We start from the raw sequence: 24139 nt of genomic DNA, 5'->3' as shown, positions 1-24139 counted from the left end.
CTAATACTCAACTTGGAAAGATAGTTTTATTAACTAGAGCTCTTTAGTAAAACAGTAAATGTTTTAGAGTGGCAATCTACTGATAAGCTTTTGCTTAACCTCTAGAAATGGTAGTGTCTATGACAAATATACAATATCAAAATTATAATTAACGATTGATTTACCACATAAAAATTAAAGAACCTGTTTTGGTTTTGGCTCCATACTTTTTCTCAGCATGTGAAGCATGATAGAGGGGAGCACTAAATAAATAACAACCAAGGTGTTCAGTTTATTTTAATTGTTACATTTAAAATCTGATATTTTGTAAGTCTTCATTTTGAATTACAGATAGTATCTATTTGTATGTCCTAATTCTATTAAATGATCTAAAGCTTGATCAGCAGTATTCTTCTGCTGGTTCATATCACTGGAATGAATATTCTTCCATACAACATGCATCAATTATTATGCCTTTTTCGTTCACCAAGTAAATTCACAATGCTCTTTAACTAACAAAATATAGTGTATCTTCTAGGTGTAACTTCCACAAATCAGCACCGAGTTAATTGACTGTGCTTTGTAAATGTTAAATAATGCTCACTTTTTTTAGGCGGTCAAGTGAATTTGGTTTTGATTTTTATCAAGATGCCTATGGCTAGTATTTATCAAATATCTCATTGTATGTGTCAGGAAACAAATCACGTGGATATTAGACCTTACTTTGTAGTAACATAGGGCAGTTTTGCTTCAGAAAAAGAGCACACAGTCTTTTATTCACCAGAAGCTACACAAGAAAAAAAGTGTATCTACAACAGACAAGAGTATCTGTACCAAATTCTGGATAACAAAGTTCATACTGGATTTAACGGCAGTTTGTAACAAGTCCCAAATAAACTTTCACTTCCAACTTTACTTTTCAATTTTTGCTCCCAAGAACTAAATATTTTCTCATTATTGATATATTTTTTTATCTGATTTTAACAAAGAGCAGTAAATTAAGAGGTTAAAATTACTGGGGCATGAAATTTATTTTGTTGAAAGAAAAGCATAACTTTTCATGCATAACTTATTTTGCAGTGCTTTTGTGAATGAAAAGTATGCATTATGTACACAGATTTGCTTGACAGAGACCAGTAGTCTTGCTTTAGAGGAAGAGAAAGGTTTATACCTACTTACTATTTTCATGAAATGAGAAAAGAAAATTAATCTTTTTTCCTTCTTGTCATGATAATTAATTTACACTTATCTAAATAAAATCAACAATAATCCAATAAAAGTGATTTGAGGAAACCAATTTGAAGTACTGCAGTATACTTAATTCTAAAGTCATATTTTTCCTTTGAATTCAAAACTAACTCTGTTCTTTACTTTAGAGTTTATACTACAAAATGGATGCTTTTTTTAGAAAAGATCACATTTGGATATATAATTAAATAGTTAAGCAATTAGATATAAGCCTATGTGTGCACTGTTTGTGAATTAGTGTATTTATACCTATTGTGTGTGATGTTAAGTAATAGCTAAAGGAAATGTTCAAATAAAATGTGAGGAAAAAAAAGTACAGCTTTTGGAATATCTGTTTCAGAAGAAAAATTAGAAACAACTTTTTTTAGCAATCTTTTCTCAAAGAAGTTTCTCCACTTTCCTGATCTCTTCTTATTAATTAGGCAATGAGTATTTTCTCTTCTGATAGGTCTGGTAATAACTGGTAATGGTAATGCCTAGAAAAATTATAATGTCTGGTGATATATTGAGAGACAGAATACCTTCCAAACATGATAAAATATTGAAATTCTAAATTTGACAGGAATTTTCCTCTGTCTTCAAATGGGCCAACTTTATATCCCGTGTCAGAGCATGAAATTTTAGTTATACATAGTGTATATGTAATGTGCAAACTCGTAATTAAATGTGTATATACGTGAAAATTGAATCTGTATTAATATTTTCTGATTTGCTCGACCCCATTTTGCTGTTTGCCTAACCCTATGCATTTTTCTATCAATGTCTAACTCGTTTTGCACTTGAAAGTTTTAAAAACACAATTTTCCTTTATATGTACAAGTTTACACTGCTCCTTTTATGGAATTTACAAGTGAAAGCAGTATGTAGTCTGTAATACGGAGCAATTGTCTGTATTCTTTCTTTTGTGTGGGGAGGAATTTTTAAAGCTTTAATCTTTGCTTGGTATTGATGATCTTTTATTCTAACCATGAGACATTCCAGTTATGTGCTTCATGATGATGACATCTTGATCATGGAGAATGCTTATAAGAGTTCCCTTCCACAGACTCCATCAATAAATTCCTCCCTTTAGATAGGGTGATCTCTGTTGGGGAGGAACTTCTAACAAAGAACAGAAACCACTAATTTTCCAATGTAAAATAGAGAAGACACAGAAAATTTATAGCTTCTTGCAATTTTTTTTTTGATTTTTCTCTCAAAACATGATCTTACTAGATGTTGGAAATGAGTAGTAGCTGTGATAAAAGCAACACACACCACTATAAGGCAACATGAAAATATATTTTAATATTTGTTTTCCTCCAAATTGTGCACATAAAACGTTCTTATTGGAATTTGTAGGGTAAAAAGCGAATTAACTTTAAAACATCAAAATACTTAAATAAATAAAAATGTGATTTAGTACATGGAACAATTTTTTTCAGTTCAAGTAAGAAAATTCTATTTATTGTGTCTTTATGAATAAATGTAGAAAAATATTTGTTTAATGAGGTATATTAATGTTTCATCTCCGAGTAACTTAGTGTAAGTGAATTGAGAGAGGTTTTTTCTTTGGAAGCCCATTATTAATTCCATTATATAAACTTAAAAATTTTTAGATTAGCCTGGCCTCCTCCCCCCCCTTTTTTATGTTGTTCCCAACACTATTGGAAAATCAAGTCATGCATAATGAAAACTGAATATTTACATCTACGGATTTTAAGCAGTGCACACGATTAATATATAAAGGCAACAAAATGAGCTGTCCTGATTTTAGTGTTGTCATCTACAGCATCGACAGGAATTGCTGTCTCACAAAGGAAGGTGCGTCAGATCAGTGACCCTGTTCAGCAGATTCTTATTCAGCTCCACAAAATTATCTTCATCACTCAAGTATGCATTACCGTTGCTTCTGACATTCTATCCATTTTAGTTATTTGCGGTTGTCAAAAAGATGATACTGCAAAGTACTGCTAATTTAGTTGCTGTTCTTTAAAAACAACAGAACTTGACATTTTTGCAGATGGCAGGATGTTTTAAAAATATATCATTTAAATAAAGACTAACCTCGAATATTAGTATGTGGAGGATGGCAATAATTGAGTCATAAAAAAAATCATTGGTTCACCTCAGAAAAATAGATTGTACAGTAATTTATTTTTATAACATTCTGTCATGTTAGCAATATGAATATTTTAGGTCACTACTGTATACTGATGTGAAGAGTACATAAAATGCTTTTCTCTATATTAATATTTTAATTAATTTTATTAATTAATTTTAATTAATATTTAAAGTAATAATTTCTACTATGAGTAACCTAGTAATAATTTCTTAGGATTTCTAGTGCAATAGTTCTTATCCTGAATATTGTAATTTAAATGTTTTGAAAAATCAATACAGTGTTTTTTTTTCAAACTTCAGAATTATTTTAAAATTAATTTTGAATGTTGCATGGTGAAAGAGGGTTCAAGATATTTCATGCTGATTCCAAAACAAAAATGGAGGTGGTTATACATATGCACTGAACTCTCAACTAGAAATATGACAGTAGACTTTTTGTACTCCAGAAAGATGACTAGTTATTTGCAAAAGTTGTTTTTATTAAAAAAACAAACAAACAAAAAAACCCACATCATTTTGCTGTTTAAAATGAAAGGTTTATGTTTAGGAAGTCACATATATCACATCAGGGGATTTCAGATTGCTGAGCCAAATTTATATGATTTTGTTTAAAACATAATAACATAACTAAAATTAGGTGTATTTTATATGTCAAGTGTTTTTGTTATTGTTTTGGGACTGTCAAACTTCTTGAAGCAGGTAATACAGGAAATCAATTGTCATGAACAAAGAAAAAATGGTTATTTAAAATAACCGGAGTTGGCATAGCTTATTGGAATAGTAAGCCCTTTGCTTGATAACAGAATTGAGGCAGTTTAGTCTTTCTGTGCTACATTATAAGTGTGTCCAAGATGCTTATTAGTGAACCTACCCTCTGTGGTGAAGAAGTGTTTCTCAAGTGGCCTACTAGTTAGTGCTGGTTCTCATAAGTGAGAGCTAACAACAACGTAAAGACTTGCTTGAAATTGGCCATTGAACAACTTTGATGCTTTCAGTATCAGTTGATCTCAGAATGAGAAGGTAGAGAAACCAGGGTCCACACCTGTACTTGGTCACTGTGCAACATGCTTCTCTTGTACTTGTTTATATTCTTGCAAATCTACGGTAGAATATATATATATATTTAATAATACATAATTGTTTCCTACAACTCTCTTACATATTTCAACTGACAATTTGAAACTGAACTTTACAAGGGAGAGTTCTTTACTGTTAGGTCTTGGCAGTCAAAGCAGCTTTCCCAATCCAGTTTCCATGGGAACAAGAGTTGGACTGATTTGTTGGAAAATAATGTAAGAGGAAGCTTTTAAAAAAGCATTATGGCCATTTTTAAGAAAACTGATCTGACATCTGATTTCATTAAAACGGAAGTTAAAATTGGACAGTAGTGCCTGAGGCAACTCTGAGTTTCTCATGCAGTGGATTTGTCCTTTATCACTGTTGCTTCAGAATATCCCAGTATGTCGATGGTACATTAACTGCACATAGTTCATTGCAGTGGCACGTAGTTTACGGAGTGTCTTGCAGACCTTTCCTAAGGCATCATTTTTTCCTCATATATAGGCCAATGAATGTTCAACATCTGACTTAAAGCATATGTATAAGGTCTCATCTGCACAAAAACACAGTAGCATCTATCTGTAACAGAAAGCTGTATGCAGCCAGCTATCTAATGAAGTCCTTTAATGCTTACGATTTAACCTTGACCCTTAGTTTGCTAGGGCAAACCAGGAGTGACTCCTGTGAGGCCAATATAGCTGTTCCAGATTGATAGCCATCTTAGAACAGTAGTTTGTTTCAAAGGGAACAAAATCTTTAAAAAGTATACTGTGATAGTGCTTTGAATGTGAATCAATGGTGAAAGCTTCCTTGCATAGTCAAAAACCTTACTGAATTCAGTGGAGTGGCTCTTTGTGAATTTACATTATTGATGTGATTATAAAGTGTATACTAAATAATAGAAAATAATTTTCACAAACACTGTCTGTGGGTATAATAAACTATACAGAAACAGTGTAGGAGATGGTTTCCAAAGGGTGGTACATACCAAAGAGTGGTCATCAAATGGATTGGTGACAGATGTGACTGTCAATATGACTGCTGCGACCAACAGCCAAAGCTTTACATTTACTCATAAAACCGTTTTAAAATGATTTTATAATCAGGGAGGCAAATCTAGTATTAATCATACTAGGCTTAATATAATGATCTTTCAAGGTTAGAGGGACTTGTATGATCTGCCAAGCCTAACAGAATGGGCAAACTAAGAAAGATTACTATAATATGTCATTAAATCAGGTTTTGTACTGTTGTCTGTCACCATGCTATTAAACATTAATGTTTCTTTTTGCAGTGTAGCCACTTTTTTCAGTAATGGTACTGCTGATTAGGTGATCTTTATGGGAGCTGTAATTGAGTGGTGAAAACATTTGTTTCTCTGTGTTGCATAGCTTCCTCCAGCTTTGCAGTGCAACTTGAAAAGGAGAGTCATTGAAAGATTCAAGAAGTCCCTCTTCAGTCAGCAGAGCAATCCTTGTAATCTGAAATCAGAAATGAAAAAGGTGCAGTACGTCAATTACCGTCTTTCAAGTTTGTCTCTGATCGTTACAAAATATATTGTAAATGAAGAGGGCCAGCAAAAACAAAATTCATCTCATTAGAGCTCAGAAAGCAAAGAGGAAGGAAAATGTAACATTTTCTGTGGCAAAAATGATAAAATAATATAAGCTCTTAATTTATATAAGCACTTCATAATTTATTATTAGATTGCCAATATTATTCATGTTTTGGAATGTCTTCCTACTCAAACTATGAGCTTTCAGAAAGCACATAAACTGTTCAGAGTGTCTTGAATATTGAATACCTTGTCCCATAATGGTGTAGTATCAGCAACAGTTTAGAATCCTCAGTTTAAAAATACTGCAGATTTGCAATGATTGCATGGCTAAAGAACCGTGCCTGTATGTTTTCCAATGACATGCTGGACACTTTCCAAACAGGAAAGAGCTAGTGACTAAAATTCCAACCCAAACTATTCTATGATTCTATGAAATCAGAATTTCTAAATGGTCCTTCAAAATATCCCGAGAAGACTGTAGTCAGCAGAGGATCTGAAAATTGACTTCTGTGTACTGTGAGAGACTGTGAAACTATTTCATTTTTTAATTGAAGACAAAGCAATTATTAGGTATGTTACTGTATATAAAATGTGGTGACAAGGATAATTGCTTAACATTCACTTCAGATGTGAGACATAATACCCCTTTCTAACCTAATTTGCTTGTCACCTATTTGCACTGAATTGTGGAATCTTCCAAGTAATTGTTACAGAATGGACTCACCCCAATTACTAAATCTGCTCACTACTTTTGTATTAAATTATCTGAGATGCCTAAGCTCCGTGGAAAGTGGCTATGTAATGTTTACATTGTTGTGCATTTGAAAGATAGTTAAAGATGCCTCTTTGAGCCATCAGTTTTATGCAAATTTGCTATTCTGTAAATCAACCTGGGATTTACATTAAACAATTCCCATATTTCAGTCATAACACTAAATATAAGGAAATGTTTTCTATTAATGTATAGAGTGGATGTTTCCAGGAAAGGGTGCCCAAAAATGTGATAAGAAAAAGGAAATATTTGTTAGAAAATTAATCTAATTTTCAATTGCCCAGAAATAATGGAACCTATTTATTTATGAATGTATAAATGCTCTCAACTGTAAAATTGTTAGCTTCAAAACTATTGAATTTGTGACTGAAGAAAATGGAAGAAAAACACTATTTAAAAAGTAAATGATAGTAAATTGAAGATGTTTGAAATGCTGAATGCAATTCTGGGAATTTCTACCTCAAAGGAAATAGAAAGCAGCAAAAAGTACAGTTAGAAGGATGGGGAACCGATAAGCATCAGTGAATAAATAGGACATATTTTAAGTCAGTAAGAACAAATATGTTTTGAGAATTTTACAAAAATCACCACTGTAACTATTCTGGGTAACATGAATTGAATTTGGAGGTAACAAAGTGCTTTATACAAACTGCAGGTTGACAGATTGCAGTGTTCACTAAGTGACTCGGGGGAGAAGAATGTAGAACATTGATAATTGTGTTCACTACTTTTTCATTAATCTAAAATGTATTGAAATCTCCTTTGACTTCTGATAGTTTGGGAAATACAGAAAGAGGCAGACTGCCTGTCTCAGATTTACATAGGAAAGGGTAGACTGCTTTACAGAAGTCTGATGTGTTGGCAAAAGGGAAGCGCGGAGATTTCAGGTGTCCTTTGCTTTTTTCTCTCTTTTTTTCTTTTTTTTTTTCTCCCCCAGCTGCTCCAAGGTTCTCCTGAAATGATTGAGCCCAACATCTTTGCAGCAGATTGTCATGTGGTACTTCTCTCATCAGCTGCAAATACATTAGTTCCAGATGATAGAAAAGGTAACAAAACAACAAAAAATTGGTAGTGGCATATGTTTTTCTAATAAAGGATATTGTACTGAAGTAGGAAGAATTCCTGCTCTGATCTAAGAGCTATCTTTAGAGACAGGAAAGTTGTTGACTATACGAATTTTCTGATCATTTTTTTTCCCCTGTGTGTGTGTTAGTTTGTTTTTCAGTTCTTGGTAAGATAAGTAGTTTACCATTGTGGAAAATTCTACTAAGTTAAGAGAGCATACTTTGAAATTATAAAGAAATAGCAAAGATACAAATAACACATGGTTCAACCATGAAAATTAACAGAAATTTTTGTCACTGAAAATGTCCTGCTTAGGATTTGCCTGTCTTTTCACGTGATTTTTAAACAAACTATGAACCCTTTGTTGTTCTGTCATGTTTAAACTAGTAATCCTGGCATGATATATTTACCTATCTGAATCAAACCCTGGAAACTTGAAGAGGGAAATGTACGTGCAATACTACACCTATATAGTGTAAAATGTGTACATATACTTTAGAAAATAAATAGAGTCAAATATAATTTGCACTAGCGTTACTCATAGACAAGTCATGAACTCCATCTTCAGTCAAACCTACTATCACAGGCAGCATCCCAGGTGGGGAACCATAATTACTAGTTCAGAGACTTGTTCTGTCATTTGCCTCTTTGTGTAATACAGCTAAGAAAGTATTGAAGTAGCCTAAGGAAAATGCACAACTTGCATTTTGTCATTTGTGCCATTTTCATTCTTCTAAACGCAGGAAAAATTATGGCTGCAAATCATAAACTAGAGGACATAGTATGGTTAAAAACTGTTGTTCCAGAAAGAAGGGTGAGAAACCTTGGTTTTGCTGGCCTTTGTGTTGAAACTGGCATATAAATTCCACAGATTATTGTAAAAGTAAAGAATAATACTAGGTGTTGAATGTGACATTTGGATAAGAAACAAATCCCTAACAGTCACTTAACTTATGAACTTAATTTTGTTCTTAAAGAAAAAAAGCAAATTGATTAGGTGTTCAGTATTGGTAATTTTTGATTCTCTTAACCTGCAAATGATACTTTTGTCCTCACAATTTGCTGCTGCAAGTGTACCCTTTTTACTATAAATTGCAAGTGGGGAAGAATAAGAAAGTTACATTGCTATGTTCTTTACATTAAATATTTTTTAAAAATCAGTATTTTTCCATCAGTTATGACATTTTATAATGTGATAACATCTTGTGACTCAAATGTTCACGGAATGCCTTAAGATCCCTCCTGCTTTTGCCAAGGGGTCATTGTGATCAGTGGAATAAAATGCTGATAACCTAACTTAACAATTATCTGTCATGTCATTAGAGAACTGCTAAAAAAAACTAAAGAAAAAAAATGATGAAGAACCATAAACCCCAGATTCAATAGTATAACATTATTTGCCTCTTATTTTAAGGTATTGTTGGCACTTCTGACATAGGAGAAGGGATGACATATGAACAGTTGCAGGTAAGCTTTATATATATATAGGTATTAATGTATTTTATTGCTTTTAATAAAGATAATTTACTGAAATGAATTTCTTTTAATTTGTAGACCATAATTGAAGAGGTTCTAGAGGAAAGTGGTTATTACAATTTCTCTTCAAACAGGTGAGTCTGAGTGTTCAATTTGAAAAGAAAAAGTTAAGATGTGCTAAAAGCAAATGTATCATCTACCTGTTTGCATGATTGCAATTTCAGTTGAAAGTTAGTGCAATGCATCGTTATTATAATACATGGATGCATGGACTGGAAGAAATTGATATGGTACATTTAGTTAATATAAGCTGTTTTCGCCACATGGCCACATTTGTTTCCTTCACTCAGACAATAGAGTGGTAGAAGTTTGGCAGCAATCTCCTTAATTTTTAGTTGTATAAAACCAGAGATGAAGGAAAGTTTTATTTTAATAGAAGTATGTTTTATGGGGCTGAAAGGATGAAGCTAGCATATGCAGTAAAAAGTTTGAGTACAATTCAGAAAGCAGAAAAAGTAGTTGCTAGCACAAAAGTGCAGGGGATGAAAAAAAAAAGTGAAGGTTTTTGAAACTGGGTGTATGCCTTGTCCTAGAGATGGTAAGTCTTTGCTGCAAGAACCTGTGGAGGAACACAAGAAAGAGAGTATATGAAAAATGTCCATATAGTCCAGAACATAAGCTTAGTGTTTCTCATTCTCTTTACCTGCTAGCCTGTATTTATTACCTCAGGCACTCTTTAGTGAAAAAAAAAAATAAAATTCACTGCTTCTACCAGGTCTTCCTTGTCTTTGCAACAATCAGCATCTTAATGCCTGGGAGACCACCTGGGAGTTAGGTTTTCTAAAATCAGCAACAAAAAAACGGCCAAACAAACCAGAAAAAAAAATCCTCTAAATTCTGATATTAAGAGGTTTTAAGATTTTGTATTTCCTGGTTCTTCAGTAATGTTTTTCAGTTATCTGTTATCTCTGCAAATTTTTCTGTGTGGAACTATTTACTGACTACAGCTTGAGAAGTTTCAAATGTTAGTCTGAATATTTTTATAGAACACTCACTAAATTGGAATTCCAGCTCACAAATATCTTACAGCTGCCAGCTGTTAAGTATTGAAAAATCATGATTCAGAACTCCCAAAATAAAATAATAATTTGCTCTTTAAACCTTCAGGGTAAAATTGAATCATGTTTACAAATCACTTTTGCAGCTATGAGGTCTAACAAATGTTAGTATTTGAATTTTTGTCCTGATCACATGCTCCCAATATTTGGAGCTGTAAAAAATCAAATATTGTGCAACTTAGAAAAACAATATGAAAAAGGCTGTCCTTTTTAACATTGAGATCTAGCAAATGTATAAATGTGGTGTATAGACATTTAATTAACGCACTGGCAAAAAACATCTTATTGTAATTTACTGTAATGATGCAGATGTATCTTGAATATGGGCATGAGTATTTTGCACAAACTATTATGAAAATAAGAAATCTATTAATAAAAATGTAAAGGACATTTAAAGATTACAGAAAAATATGTTAGCACTTACAATGTATAACACAGGAATGCCACATAAGACTAACAGCAGTGCAATAATTAACATTGTTTTTTTTTCTGGTGACAGCATTTATTCGGGACTACTTATTTTTCCTGCTGTGCCGAAATTCCCTACGGATTTGTTGTTCTTCAGAATCTTAAAATATTTTTGTACATTTTGGGAAATTTTGTTTCAGAGGAGACAAGAAAATATTCTTCATAGCCACATGGGATGACAGTGTAGTATAGGATGTTTTTTCCTTATGCCATGTTTATCCTGTAGGGGAAAAGAGCAAGTAGTACATCTTCACATATACATAAAGGCTGGAGAGGAAGGCCAGTGAATGCTCAGCATCTTTCTTCACATTGTGTTTCCTTTGAGTCATACAACTTCTCCAGTAGTGCTGATAATGTGTTATTCACAGGCAGTGCTGATTTGTACTTTGGTCATGGGACTTGTAGCAAAGCCAAAATTGATTTTGGAGTGGGAGAAAGGAATGAAGTAAAATCTCCTTAGAAGTTTAGAAGTATGTTGTCTAAATTTGATTTTGTTTGCTTGTTTTTGCTTCTTATTTACAATTGTAAATGTGTGCATGTAACAGCTATTTTAGACTTTGACCTACTCCAGTGCATGTGTGTCATTCTAGCATGCCCTAGCTTTAGCTGGCAAATGCAGAGCAGCCACACCTAATTGTTGATCTGCCACCAGGAGCAATACACACTCTTGATTTTTCACTATGCTGCTGAATTATTTGTCATGATGCATAATTACATTTGGTTCCCCTGTCACTATTATGTTAATTCTTTTCCAGACAGTGTTTTACTCCCAAATAAATTAATATCTTTCCCTCTCTTTCTGAAAATTGGTACACCATGCTTTCACTGTCAGGAGCATCTGTCTCTATTTCCAGAGGACTTACCATATTTTCTAGAATATGCTTCACTCAGTGCTATTTACAGCTTTCAGCATTTTTTTTTCTCATACTTTGTCCAAGTAGTCAAGCAGTGCAGTTTCAATAGCTTTTGAATTCTGTATGATTCATTTGTCTAGCAGACATGCTAGGGTTCATCTTAAATTCTCCAAACAGTTTAAGCAAGCTAGAAGGACAAACCTCAGTATGCAGCATGTTTGGGACTTTCACAACGGACATAAAGAATGGTAGTGTCTCTAGCAGAAAGGCAAATTACCTTCCCTTCTGCCCATAACACAATTCTAGGTCTTCTAATAGAATTGTGAAAAAAATGAATTCCAAAGGAGTTGCATCTTTGTCAGCGACATGGACATGGACGGTGGGATTGAGTGCACCCTCAGCAAGTTTGCTGACACCAGGCTGTGCAGTGTGGTTGACATGCTGGAAGGAAGGGGTGCCATCCAGAGGGACCTGGACAGGCTTGAGAGGTGGGCCTGTGCAAACCTCATGAGGTTCAACAAGGCCAAGTGCAAGGCTCTGCATCTGGGCTGGAGCAATCCCAAGCACAAATACAGGCTGGGTGGAGAATGGATTGAGAGCAGCCCAGAGGAGAAGGACCTGAGGGTGGCGGTGGGTGAGAGACTCTACATGAGCTGACAATGTCGAGTCCCTGAACCTCAAGGCTGGGCTTGGGGGAACAAAGTCCCTCCCACTGTAAGTGAAGAGCAGGTTTGAGACTACCTGATGAAACTGAACAGGTACAAATCTATGGGGCCTGATGACGTGCATCCCAGGGTCCTGAGGGAACTGGCTGATGTAGTTGGCAAGCCTCTCTCCATCATATTCGAAAAGTCCCAGCAGTCAGATGAAGTCCCTGGTGACTGAAAAAAGGGAAACATTGCTCTAATTTTTAAAAAGGGTGGAAAGGAAGACACAGAGAACTACAGACCAATGAGCCTCACCACAGTACCTGGGAAGATCATGGAACAGATCCTCCTCGAGGCAATGTTAAGGCACATGCAAGACAAAGAGATGATCTGAGATGGCTAGTATGGATTCACCAAGGACAAATCATGCCTGACCAGTCTGGTGGCCTTCTATGATGGAGTGACTGCATCAGTCAACAAGGGAAGACCATCTGACTGACAGTCGTCTACCTGGACTTCTGTAAGGCCTTTGACACAGTCCCACATGAAATCTTGATCTCTAAATTGGGGAGAGATGAATTTGAAAGGTGGACTAGTTAGTGGATAAGGAATAGGTTGGATGGCCACAGCCAGAGTTTCGGTCAATGGCTCTGTGTTTATATGGAAGCTGGTGATGAGTGGTGTCCTGCAGGGGTCTATCTTGGGACCAGTGCTGCTTAATATCTTTATCAATGATACAGACAATAGGATTGAGTGCACCCTCAGCAAGTTTGCAGATGATACCAAGCTGAGTGGGGCAGTTGAAGCAACAGAAGGAAGGGAAGCCATCCAAAAGGAAGTGGACAATCTTGAGAAATGGGTCTATGTGAACCTAATGAGGTTCAACAAGTCTAAGTGCAAGGTGCTGCAGCAGGGTCGGGGCAATCCCAGACATGAGGACAGACTGGAAGAAGAACTCACTGAGAGCAGCCCTGCAGAGAAGTACCTGGGGGTTCTGGTGGACAAAAAGCTTGACGTGTCAGCAATGTGCACTTGCAGCCCAGAAGGCCAACTGCATCCTGGGCTGCATCAACAGAGGCATGGCCAACAGGTCAAGGGAGCTGATTGTCCTCCTCTGCTCTGCCCTCATGATGCCCTACTTGGAGCACTGCATCCAGGTCTGGAGTCCCCAGCACAAGAAATATGTGGACCTGTTAGAGCAAGTCCAGTGGAGGAACAGAGATGATCAGAGGCTTGGAGCACCTCTCCTGTGAAGAAAGACTGAGAGACCTGGGGCTGTTCAGCCTGGAGAAGAGAAGGCTCTGTGGAGACCTTGATGTAGCCTTCCAGTACTTAAAAGGTGCTTATAAAAAAGATGGAGAGTGATTTTTTCACACGGGCAGATACTGATAGGACAAGGGGTAATGGCTTTAAACTAAAAGAGGGTAGATTTAGATTAGATACCAGGAAGAAATTCTTTACTACAAGTGTGGTGAGATACTGGAACAGGTTGCCCAGAGAAGCTGTGGATGCCCCATTCCTGGAAGTATTCAGGGGCAGCCTGGATGGGGCTTTGAGCAACTTTGTCTGGTGGGAGGTGTCCCTGCTCATGGAAGGGGGGTTGGAACTAGATGATACTTAAGGTCCTTTCCGACCCAAACCATTCTGTGATTCTATAAGGCTCAAAAGTCCTCAGAAAACATCAGAAAATCACAAACTTAATTGGTAAAGTTGAAAATTTCTAAAGCTATTTCTTCATTTCAGGGACAATTTCTTCGGGATTTCTGAACAATTTAACTTGACAGTGTCAGTTCCATATGTTGGCAAGCTGCAAGGAGAATTCTGTTTTGGAACAAAGACTTCCACAGCTGCTGTGCTACAACATGGAACATGTGCTTTTGCTAAAAGCACTATTAAATGCAGAAGAAATAGCTTGATGTCATATACTGTACTAATGCAATTTCCTACTTCATCATGAAGCATGCTTTATGCAAAAAACATACTTAAAATATTTTTTCTTTACTTTCTGCTTAGGGGGGATTTTGTGTTTAGTGTTTCTTTCCTGTCACTGTTGCCTCTTGCTGTTCCCCCGGAATTCCAGGAATAGGACACTAAATCTTAACTGGGGGCAGTGACATGAAGATTGTAGCAAGATTAATTAACTGTATAAAGGGTTAAACGTGATTCAGGCAATTTTATTTGGTGTGGATTAAAGCATGAATTCTTTAGAAAATGAGAGAGGTTCATAAGAAAAATATCATGTTATCCCCCATTTCTTTATAATAGTAATTACTATCTCAATAGCAGTCATTTCATTTCGTGGGGATTAATGACCAGCTGAGGATAATGACCCTCAGCTTTATCTTGAATAATCAACTCATGCCCATTTATCCCTAATGTCCTGAAATTATTCAGAGCTCCAATTGTGTTACATATTTATACAGACATTTGGTAAACATGCATAAAAAAATGTAGTGTTTTGAAATTATTCTAATCACACCATTTGTGCCAGTCTTTCTTTCTTTTTTTTTTCCCTATTCAGATTTAATATTATACCACATAAGTGACAGGCACCTTGCTGTTGAGCCTGTCATTTATGAATAGGACAAGAAATACTAGTTTCAAACTTTCACCACACTTCTTCATATTGGATATGTAATACCCAAATCAATGGAGAAGTCTATTTTTAATCAGTTGCATTAAGAGACTTAATCCAAGCACAACTCACTTATATGATAGAAGATTTGTCATATCATAAATAAACAAAAATAGCAATTGTCAGAGACGGTGGTTGTGTTCAGCTGGGTGCCATAGCTCATATAAGAGGTCTGTTTACAAGAGAAATCTTTCAGCATTTATTTCACAGGACAAAACCAGTTGCAATGCAGATAAGAATAGATGGCAAAATTGTTCATAATTAAATGCATATATTAATATGTTGTCAGTTATAATTTTCGTGTCTTTGTTCAGTGAAATCTTTTCCATTGTTATTGAAGTTTTAGAATTAAAGAAACAAGCATTCATGTACTTAGAGCTATTTCACAAAGAGGAAAACTGTCAAGTCTGGTTCTAATGATAGCTATACATTTTTAACTACTCAAAGAATAGCACAAGGTATTACTCACAGAAAGATAATATAGCTCAGTAATGACAGCAAATTCTGAACTTTGCCTATTTGAAGCAGCTTTCATTTGTTACTGGGGCTGTGGTCCATGGGTATATTATCTGAAAATACAAATGCATTTCTTGGGCTTTTTCTGTCTGCAAATTTTCGCCATGTCAGCCATTTATTCTTCAACACTATTCTGCCTGTTTAATTGTGTTGCATGACCAAAGAATTCAAATTTGTATTTATCTTAGTTAACATTTTTTAATGTTCTAGAACAGACCAAACTAGCCAGTAGATGAAAACTACACAGCTCCAGTGCTTCTGAAATCTAAAGTGAATTTTTTGACTTTGTGATGTCTGGGCGATTTATGACACTGCTACAATTTTTTTTTATTTTATTTTATTTCATTTTGGTACCAATTTCTGTTAATGTTGCCTGGCATTTTATGTTAATTGTTTTCTTCTTCCAAATGATAGTCCGTGTTAATTCTTACTTAGTGTATCTCATAAACACAAAAGAATATTGTTTTGGCCAGGAATGTTTATCTAAGTTTACCAGCAATCTGTTGGTTTGTACTTCTCCCCAGTGAGGTAAAAAAGCAAAAGCTCAGCAGTCCTGCTTTGTTTTGTTTTATTTTGTTTTATTTTAAACATCTGTGACTGGTAGAGTGTTTGATCTACTCAGCTGCAGGTCTGTGTGGCACTGTAAGCGTGCAGCCCTATTCCCACAGAGCAGCATTCACTACACTGTTTAAGCTGTCTGTCCTTCCACTAAGAGGCAGTATTGGCTTACCTTTCCTAAATAACATATTCTACAGAAATTAGAAAAAGGAGAAGTAACGTGAAAACATGGAGTCACAATTGATTCTAGCTTCAGTTTCATCCAACTCTTAGGATAAGGCAGTGATTAACTCCTGTCACATTGATATATAGAGTTCCAGTGACAATGAAATATGTGGCCAAGAGATGGGTTGAAGACATTAACTGAATAGAGTTCACCGCTGCATATGGTGATAGGCATACTGCATCTTTTTGTGCTTTCTAGAGACAAAAACTTTATTAAGTTGTTACAGCCACGCTAGTATTGGCCATACTCAAAAGAGAAGGTACATGAGAAGTGCCAAGACTTCCTGTTAATAGTTCAGTGGAGCTCTAAAGATATATTGACTTATAAACTAGAGAAAATGTATGCCTTAGATGCTAGGGTATTAGCACTTACACATGGCAGAATCAAATGGCCAAATGTAGAAAAGGTACTGCTAGCTGGATCTTTAGAGAATTGCAGGAATGTTCCTGTCATTTCAGGGATGCATAGTAATCCAATGACACAGAAGGAGGATTTTAGTTCTTCTGATACTACAATATAAAAACAAAACACTTTTCTCCTTTTAGTTAGTAAGTCAGTCTAATTAAGATTTTTATTTCAGGCTGTTTTCTGTGAACCAGCATGATAGGAGCTGTAGCATAAACTGTTTAGAGCTCTACCAGATAGTTAGCATCAAGATTACTAGATTTGGCTAGCATCAGGGCTGCTACGTATAAATTACTTAGATTTAGAACTTGGTTATAATTCATGAAATTGTGTTGGGCAGAACAGAGAAGTGATCCAGGAATCCTTCTGGTGTAAGTACCAAAATAATCTAATCCTGTGGCAGGACTATGAATGACACAAAACATCTCTCTTCACTCAGTTTGCTGAAGATTCTCTTTAGCAATAAGGTAGGCGAGGCAGGAGGTGCATTTCAGTTCTTTTGCTGAAAAAAAATAAATAAATGAAGGCTTGTCTGGACTACTACAGAATTTTGGATGCCTGGTAGGTACTGGCTCGTTGATACAGTTCAGTGATGATACACAAATTAAGTGGTCTCCTAACAGTGGAAATGCCTGAAGTCCACACTGTCTGTAGAAAAAGTGCATGTTTATGAAGCTGTCTGTCAGCATTTGGACTGTGGGAATGACTGTTTTCAACACTAGGCAGATGGCTCTGATCCCTTGCAGAGATCACATGCCCTGAGCTCTCAGACGTTCTTATATGAGCTTCCCATCTTTGAGTGGAAGCATCTGTCATCACAGACTTGTTTGGCTGAGTTAATATGGGTGTGCTCTTGCAGTTCTGAAGTGGATCTTTCTACTAGTTTAAGGAAAAGATTTACTCTGGGACTGACTTTTGTATGTCTGAGATATCTACTTGGCAGAGTTCTTGTACAGAGCATAGATAAAGTCTGTCAAATAACATTAAACAAGAAGGCAGATTCCTACCCAAGGCAATTGAAAAAGCTCACTGTAGTCTGGAGTCATTCTTGTGCTAGCAGAACTGTACCTTACACAGCTTTTTTGAACAGTACACTGAGTTGAAATGAAGGGGAAATTTCCCTTCCTTCCCTTCCTTCCCTTCCTTCCTTCTCTTTTATGGTTTGGTCCAGCTAGGTCAATTTATCTGAAAAGAATGTAATACCTTTCCACGTCACAGCAAGATGCAGTTGAAAGGAGTTTGGGGAATAGGCTTACTTTCTTTTAAGGCTAAGTGCAAGATAACCTGAAAGTTTTCTAACAAATGGAAGACATGATTGGCCTCAGTGTTTAGAAGTCACAATCATTCAAAGTTAAAACATTTTTAACTGTCTCAAGATATCCTTGATGACTGGTAGGATGGTTGATGACTGATAAACAGGTTGTTGTTTTGATATAGCAGTGTAGGATACAACCAAAGTTATTCTGGGCTGCCAATACGGTACTAACTGTCACAGTATTCCTCAGAATACTGTAGTTGCATCACTTTCCCAAGAAGACTGCATTTTTACCAGTAGAACTTGTATTTATGGATATGGGGAAGCCAGATCTTCATGGCTCTGACATAGTAATCCTTAAGAGAAGATAATTCTTAGGCCTTATCAAAGTATCAGCCTGAGTTTTGAAATTTAGTTTAAAATATTTTACTTAAGACTAATTATCTGGAAATTATGTAAAATCAAGGAATAACTGTTTGTCTTACTGGAATTTTGTGTCTGTAAAAACACCACGATCTCCTGAGTTTTCCACGTTTCCATGGAGTTCTGTAGCTATAGAAATCTGTGCTACTGAAGGAGCTGAAAGATTTTAGCTTTTAAAGCACTGGATTAAGATATTAAAAATATGAAGCTTTGCCCTACACTGCTTGCCCACATTAAAAAAGAAAAAAAAAAGAAATCTAGTGACATTTTATTAAGCGCTGCATTAGAACAAGGATTTCAATTTTGGCTAAGAAAGTACATCTTTTGTCACAAGTATGACTTTAACCATTCTCTTAGAAATTTGTGCCAATGTAACCAAGTTATAATTTTAAGAAATCGCAGCATGTATATGTTGAACAGTAGTCTTGATGGAGCACAGAAATGTTATCAGATCAAGTCTAGACATCAGAAGAAAAAGTTTATCTGATCATTGTAAGATAGTGTCTGTGAAAAGAAATGATAAGTAGCGACTGATGAGAAGAAGGCCAGGAAGTGAGCAGTAGATAAATCTAATGCAGAGTCAAGAACAGCAAGAGACAAAATAAAAGAATCCTGGAGGAGATACTGGTATGTGGAAGGGAAGAACCTGTGGCTGGGACTCACTAGGTGAATAGAATGGTTTTCAGTAAGGCCAGATGGTAGAAATCATAGGCCTACAAAAGAGCCATGCAGAAAAGCTGGCAAGTTCAAAAGCTGAGACAGAACGTTGAGCCTCTGGCAACTGGAGCACTCAAGTGCAGTGTCCTTTCTTACGTTGTCAGAAAAGTGCATGTGTCATCATCATCTGGTGCTGGTCCTCATGTGAGGATAGCTACCCATATCTGCTAGAAGCTATTTATTAACTTAATGACGGAGTCTGCGCATTGCAGTTAATATTTTCAGTCTTGTAGATGAACTGTGAGGGTGATATCACAACAAAATACCTGGAGAGGGGTTTGTTTATGATGTAAAAATTAGGAAACAACATACACAAATCTTTATGTTAAGTATTATTATTAACTATATTGCAGAAGTTGTGATTCAAGAAAGATATAGAAAGTACTCTTCTGAATCATGGTAAATATTTTTGCTGTGTGACTACATCCTATTTTTTGCACAGATACAGTGCCTCATTAATTATGTTATCCACGTATGGGGCTGAATGAAAGGTTGCTGTCAGCCTTTAGTCTGTGTGTTTCTCTTATGTGCACTTGGTTTTCCAACTTAAATAATGACCTTTCAGCCTAGGGATTTAAATGTAGCAGAAGTTATTTTTCATATGTTTCTTTTCCTCATTACTGGAACACTGCTGAATCTTTCAGTACTTCAGTAATCAATGTAATGCTGTGCATCCTGAGGGGCTGGCTGTATAGAGGCACGTATGAAAGGGCTTTGGATATCTGGGTTATACTTGCTGTAAACTTATGTCAAGGAAAACGTTCTGAAGAGGTTTTGCTCTTGAAATAGAGACAAAAAAGAAATGCCTATTTTACGTTCTCGCAGCACCGTTTATGAGAAGAAGCCTTTTTACATATGTTAATAGGATAATTCTAATAATGTAATTAAACCTGATTCTGAGGCAGTCTTCACCTATATGAAGTCAACAGAAGTGGCTCGAACACTTTCTGTGCTAATTTTCTGTATAGCATTCAAGAAAGGAATTAGAAGAGGAGAAGGAAGTGATGTTAAAGACTTTCTTTCAACTAGTTCTCCATTATGTTGAAGTCTCTGGAGGTGTTACATCAGCAGCATAAGTTAAAGCTGGCCCGCAGATGCAGTGTGTTGCATTCGGGCCTCATTGATTAGCTGTGGGAGACCTTTACACCATGCTGCTCTAATTCTATTTGTATGCAGTGCAGGCAAGTCCATAAATTTTGAGTCAGAGGACCATTAGGCAAACTAATTCCCTGTGTATAGCATAAATGATAGAATTTCACACGGAGATTTCTGCATCAAACTCTGTTCTAAATTCTGAACTAAAACATTTGTTTGGATAGACTTCTGAGGTTCCTTAGATTGTGCGTTATAGTCATAGCATGGTAGCTTTCTGCTGATAGTGCAGAGATTGATCCCAGACCTGGTGAGTGTGAGTAGCAGGGAATTCTTAGTTCCCACACATATTAACTAGCTTCTTTTTCCCCCCAGGTATTTCTACTATCCAACAAAGGACTATCCAGCAAAAGAAGAGAACTCATAATTCTGAACAAAGAGTTTAGAACTGCTCCTGGTGAAGTCAAACTGCCTGTGTTTCAGCTGTTGCTGTCTGATTACCAAAGGGGGCAAGTTTTGCTCGTTAAATAGCAACGAGAAGGAATTCAAGTGTTGGACAGTTTCAAGAAACCTTGTGATTTTTCAGGATGATACTGTTAACTTTAGCTTTGTTTACAGCATAAGCACTTTACATAGAACCCTGTGAACAATGCTTCCAGGTTTATACATTATGAGGAAAACACGACTCCCAGCAGTACATACCTTCTATTTTTATGTATTTTTTTAAGAATTGCTGCATAGTCAGGCTTTTCATAGTTCAAAGCCTGTAGCCTTATTTATATCCACTTATGTCTTCCAAGGGAAGAAAAAAGCTTTGCAATATCACCAGATAGAAAATATATGTAGGTTCCCTGTATGAAAATTAGAAACAGATTAAACATCGACAATATGATTTTAATATTTAGATTTTTTTTTACTTGCATTTAGGTAGCTGCAAATTCTAATGCTTGTATGACATGTTAATAGTCATTATTTGCAACTGGCATAGCACCTGGAAGGACTGTTATTTTAAAATAGCTGTTTTTACAGCTATTTCAAAATGTCTGTATATTATATGTCAATTTTTAGGCATGCATTTTATAGACATGTGTATATAAAGTGTCATATGCATACATTTTATATACACATTCATTTATTAACAGACTAAATTAAATACATGCTTTGCTAATCAAAACTTTAGTACTAAAAAGAACTTTGAGAATTTCAATATTTATTCACTCTATATTAAATGGAGATAAAAATCTCACTGTAGCAGCAAGAAGCTTTTTTTGTGTGTGTGTGTCTACAATTCAGTAAGGAATACTTATAAAGTACAAAGGCTTTTCTATGCAGTTGATACTGTGGCAATCTTAACTGTTGAAAATAACCAGAATGCACTTGCTGACATTGTTGAAAATTATTAAAGTTATGGTCATCATATGATTATTCATAAGTAATTTGATACAGAGGTACATTCTGTGCTTTTCAAAGGCTGGCGAAGATTGTTCCCCATCTTCCCCAGCTCCAGTAGTTTGTTTTTAACTATAAATTGCTAACTAGCATTCATTTCCTAACAACTCAAGAGTATTCAAGGTATTATTGCTATTCAAGGTATTCAAGTAATTCAAGGTATTATTTCACCTATAATGCATGACTTACAATCCAAATTATGAAGTGGTGAAAAAGGACTCTCTTTTCATATATATATTATGCAAAAAGTCATCAGGTGCTATCTTTACACCTACACAATAGTATAGTTATAACAGCAAAGGTCTATTAATGGCTGCTTTAGAAATCAAATCAAAAGGGTAAAGTTGGTCATTGTATGTTCTATAGTGAGGACATAGATAAAGTGTTCTGAAGAAGGAAAATAGCACGTGCTATTGACGTCCTTGTGGAGTCAATGTAAAGGAGAACCAGCATTTTGTCTTCAGTCAGTCTCATTTAACTTTAATATTTACCATCATTGCATATCCTTCAATTATCCCCTGCTCTCTTCTTTCCCTGTACCTGCTGCCATGGGTAATACTAAACATTATACAGGTGTATCTCCTTATGTCTGTCTGAAGGAGAGGGCCACCTAACACTTGTCAGTGATTGACAGTGACAGTGTGCCATGCCTGCAACTTTACCACCACATCTTACTGAATGTAGACCCCAACCTTAAAGTATGTTCTTTTAAGTGTAATTTTAGCCAGTAACGTCCATATGGCATCTGTTTTAAGGACACAAATTAAAGATTGTACATGCTGTAACTACAGCAAAATGAAAATGAATGTCATTACCTTGGGCATCTTCAAAAACAGGTATTTTCTACCTGGCAAACCTGAAGGTAGCCTTAGTATAATTTCCCCTGTTTTTCTTTGTAGCTTTTGAATGCTAAAGTAAACTCTGTCATTTTGAAATAGAAAGGTTCTCAGACATCTTGCCTGGCCAAGGCATATAATTCCATAAGTTACTGTTTCCAAAGTTGTTTTAATTACTGTAGATGATACATTTCCTGCAATGCTACCACTAAAAAAGCAATTCCTAGTCTAGTTCAGTGTGCTAGTTTTGCTTTCCCTAGAAAGGGAATGCAGTATGTTTAAATCTGATGGATTATAAGGTAAATCTACGCTGTATATGGCTGCCACTGGAACTGATTTCACTGGTCTTTTATCCAAAAACACTTCATTTAAATTAAACCTTGATATGCTAGTCCTACTCAAATTGCATTTCAATTCTCATAATCAATTTCCATTAAAATAGTATGAAACAAGTCTACACTTAAAATTGTAACCTATTTTAATATCTTTGTGCAGAAATGTCTTATAATTTTAAAAAGTCAGACTAATGAATTCATTAGAAATACTTTCAACCTTTTTTTCAAGAATGTTTTGAAGTAGCATTGTTTATTTTTTGTCTGGATGCATGTGATAGTGCAGTGTTCATTCGTATGTGATGGCATTATTTTTGTTTAGAAATGAATATGATGACTCCTATTATATTTCTCTTAATATATTTGTAGTGCTGTTAACTTTGAAGCAAATGTTGTGCTCATTTTTGACTGTGAATGATGGATTACTAGATTGTGGCTAGCAAAGGAGAGCAAACTTCTTTCCAGTAACTACAGGATGGGATGTAGATTGGTGGCATGTCCAGCTGGGTCTACCAAGGCAAATCAAACCAGAGAATCAGTGGCCTTTTCTTTTCCGTTACTGGAGTTCACCGAGATTTTTTTTTCTCCCTGGTTGCAATTGAACTGGCGTGCTGGCTGCTGTAGAAAAGAGCTGACACTTTTTTTAAAGCATTTCTTGAAAGTGGTCATTGCCCTTGTGCTGTTAATGATTTTGAAAGCAGCACTGGTCAAAACAGTGGAATGATAAGGAAAATGACCGCATTAAAATGGTAGACAGTTTGTATAATGTGTCTCAGTTGACCCTGTGTGCCCCTGTATGTGTTATGAAGCATGCCACCAATACCATCAAAAGTCAGCAATGCTAAGTGTATGCATACAGATATTTTTTTGCTCTGAACAGTGTTGAAATCAGTCATTTGATTGCTTCTGAACTATTAACGTAGGACTTGCTTAAAAATGGATATTCACATAGAACTATACGAGTAATTTAGTGAGGGTAAATATGAAGAATTCTGCCCATTATTTTATTTTGGCTTGCCAGTGAATTCTTGCTACAAAGAATATCTGTTCTCTTATGCTATTTTCTTATAAATAGGAATTTGCAGATATCCTTTGGGCATCATTTTGTGAAAATGAAATATCTGTGTATCATTAGATTTAAACTATATGTTGCAAAAGAGGTCTTCTGTAGTAGATTGTGTTTGTGATGCAATACTGCCTGGAAAGAGCTGCAAGCAGTTCAGAAAATTTTTCTTTTCTCATCTAGATCACTATAGTGGGTCCTTAAAATAGTCCGTGTTGGATGCATGTCATTAAATACTAACCCATGTATCTGTAATACTGGAACTTCTGGTTTTAGTTTGAAAAC

General features: G+C 35.6%; 1 protein-coding gene across 8 annotated transcripts in view; it reads left to right on the top strand.

Annotated features, from left to right (window-relative positions):
• Positions 1-23299, top strand: part of NEK10 (NIMA related kinase 10) — a 102512-nt gene extending 79213 nt beyond the window's left edge. For 4 of the 8 annotated variants that reach the window (XM_040548925.1, XM_040548921.1, XM_040548923.1 and 1 more), the window contains 6 exons: positions 2999-3099; positions 5781-5891; positions 7657-7765; positions 9199-9251; positions 9339-9394; positions 14091-14436. In XM_040548925.1, the coding sequence (XP_040404859.1) occupies positions 2999-3099; positions 5781-5891; positions 7657-7765; positions 9199-9251; positions 9339-9394; positions 14091-14304 (644 nt within the window). In that variant the 3' untranslated portion in view covers positions 14305-14436. Of the gene's footprint in view, positions 1-2998; positions 3100-5780; positions 5892-7656; positions 7766-9198; positions 9252-9338; positions 9395-14090; positions 14442-20549 lie in introns of those variants that run through there. The other 4 variants (XM_040548924.1, XM_040548926.1, XM_040548927.1 and 1 more) reach the window with 3 other exon arrangements.
• The last annotated feature ends 840 nt before the right edge of the window (positions 23300-24139 follow it).

Source organism: Cygnus olor, chromosome 2 (assembly GCF_009769625.2).
Source record: "Cygnus olor isolate bCygOlo1 chromosome 2, bCygOlo1.pri.v2, whole genome shotgun sequence".
NCBI lineage: Eukaryota > Metazoa > Chordata > Aves > Anseriformes > Anatidae > Cygnus > Cygnus olor.
The sequence above is the reverse complement of the archived record's forward strand: the minus strand, read 5'-3'. Positions and strand labels throughout refer to the sequence as shown.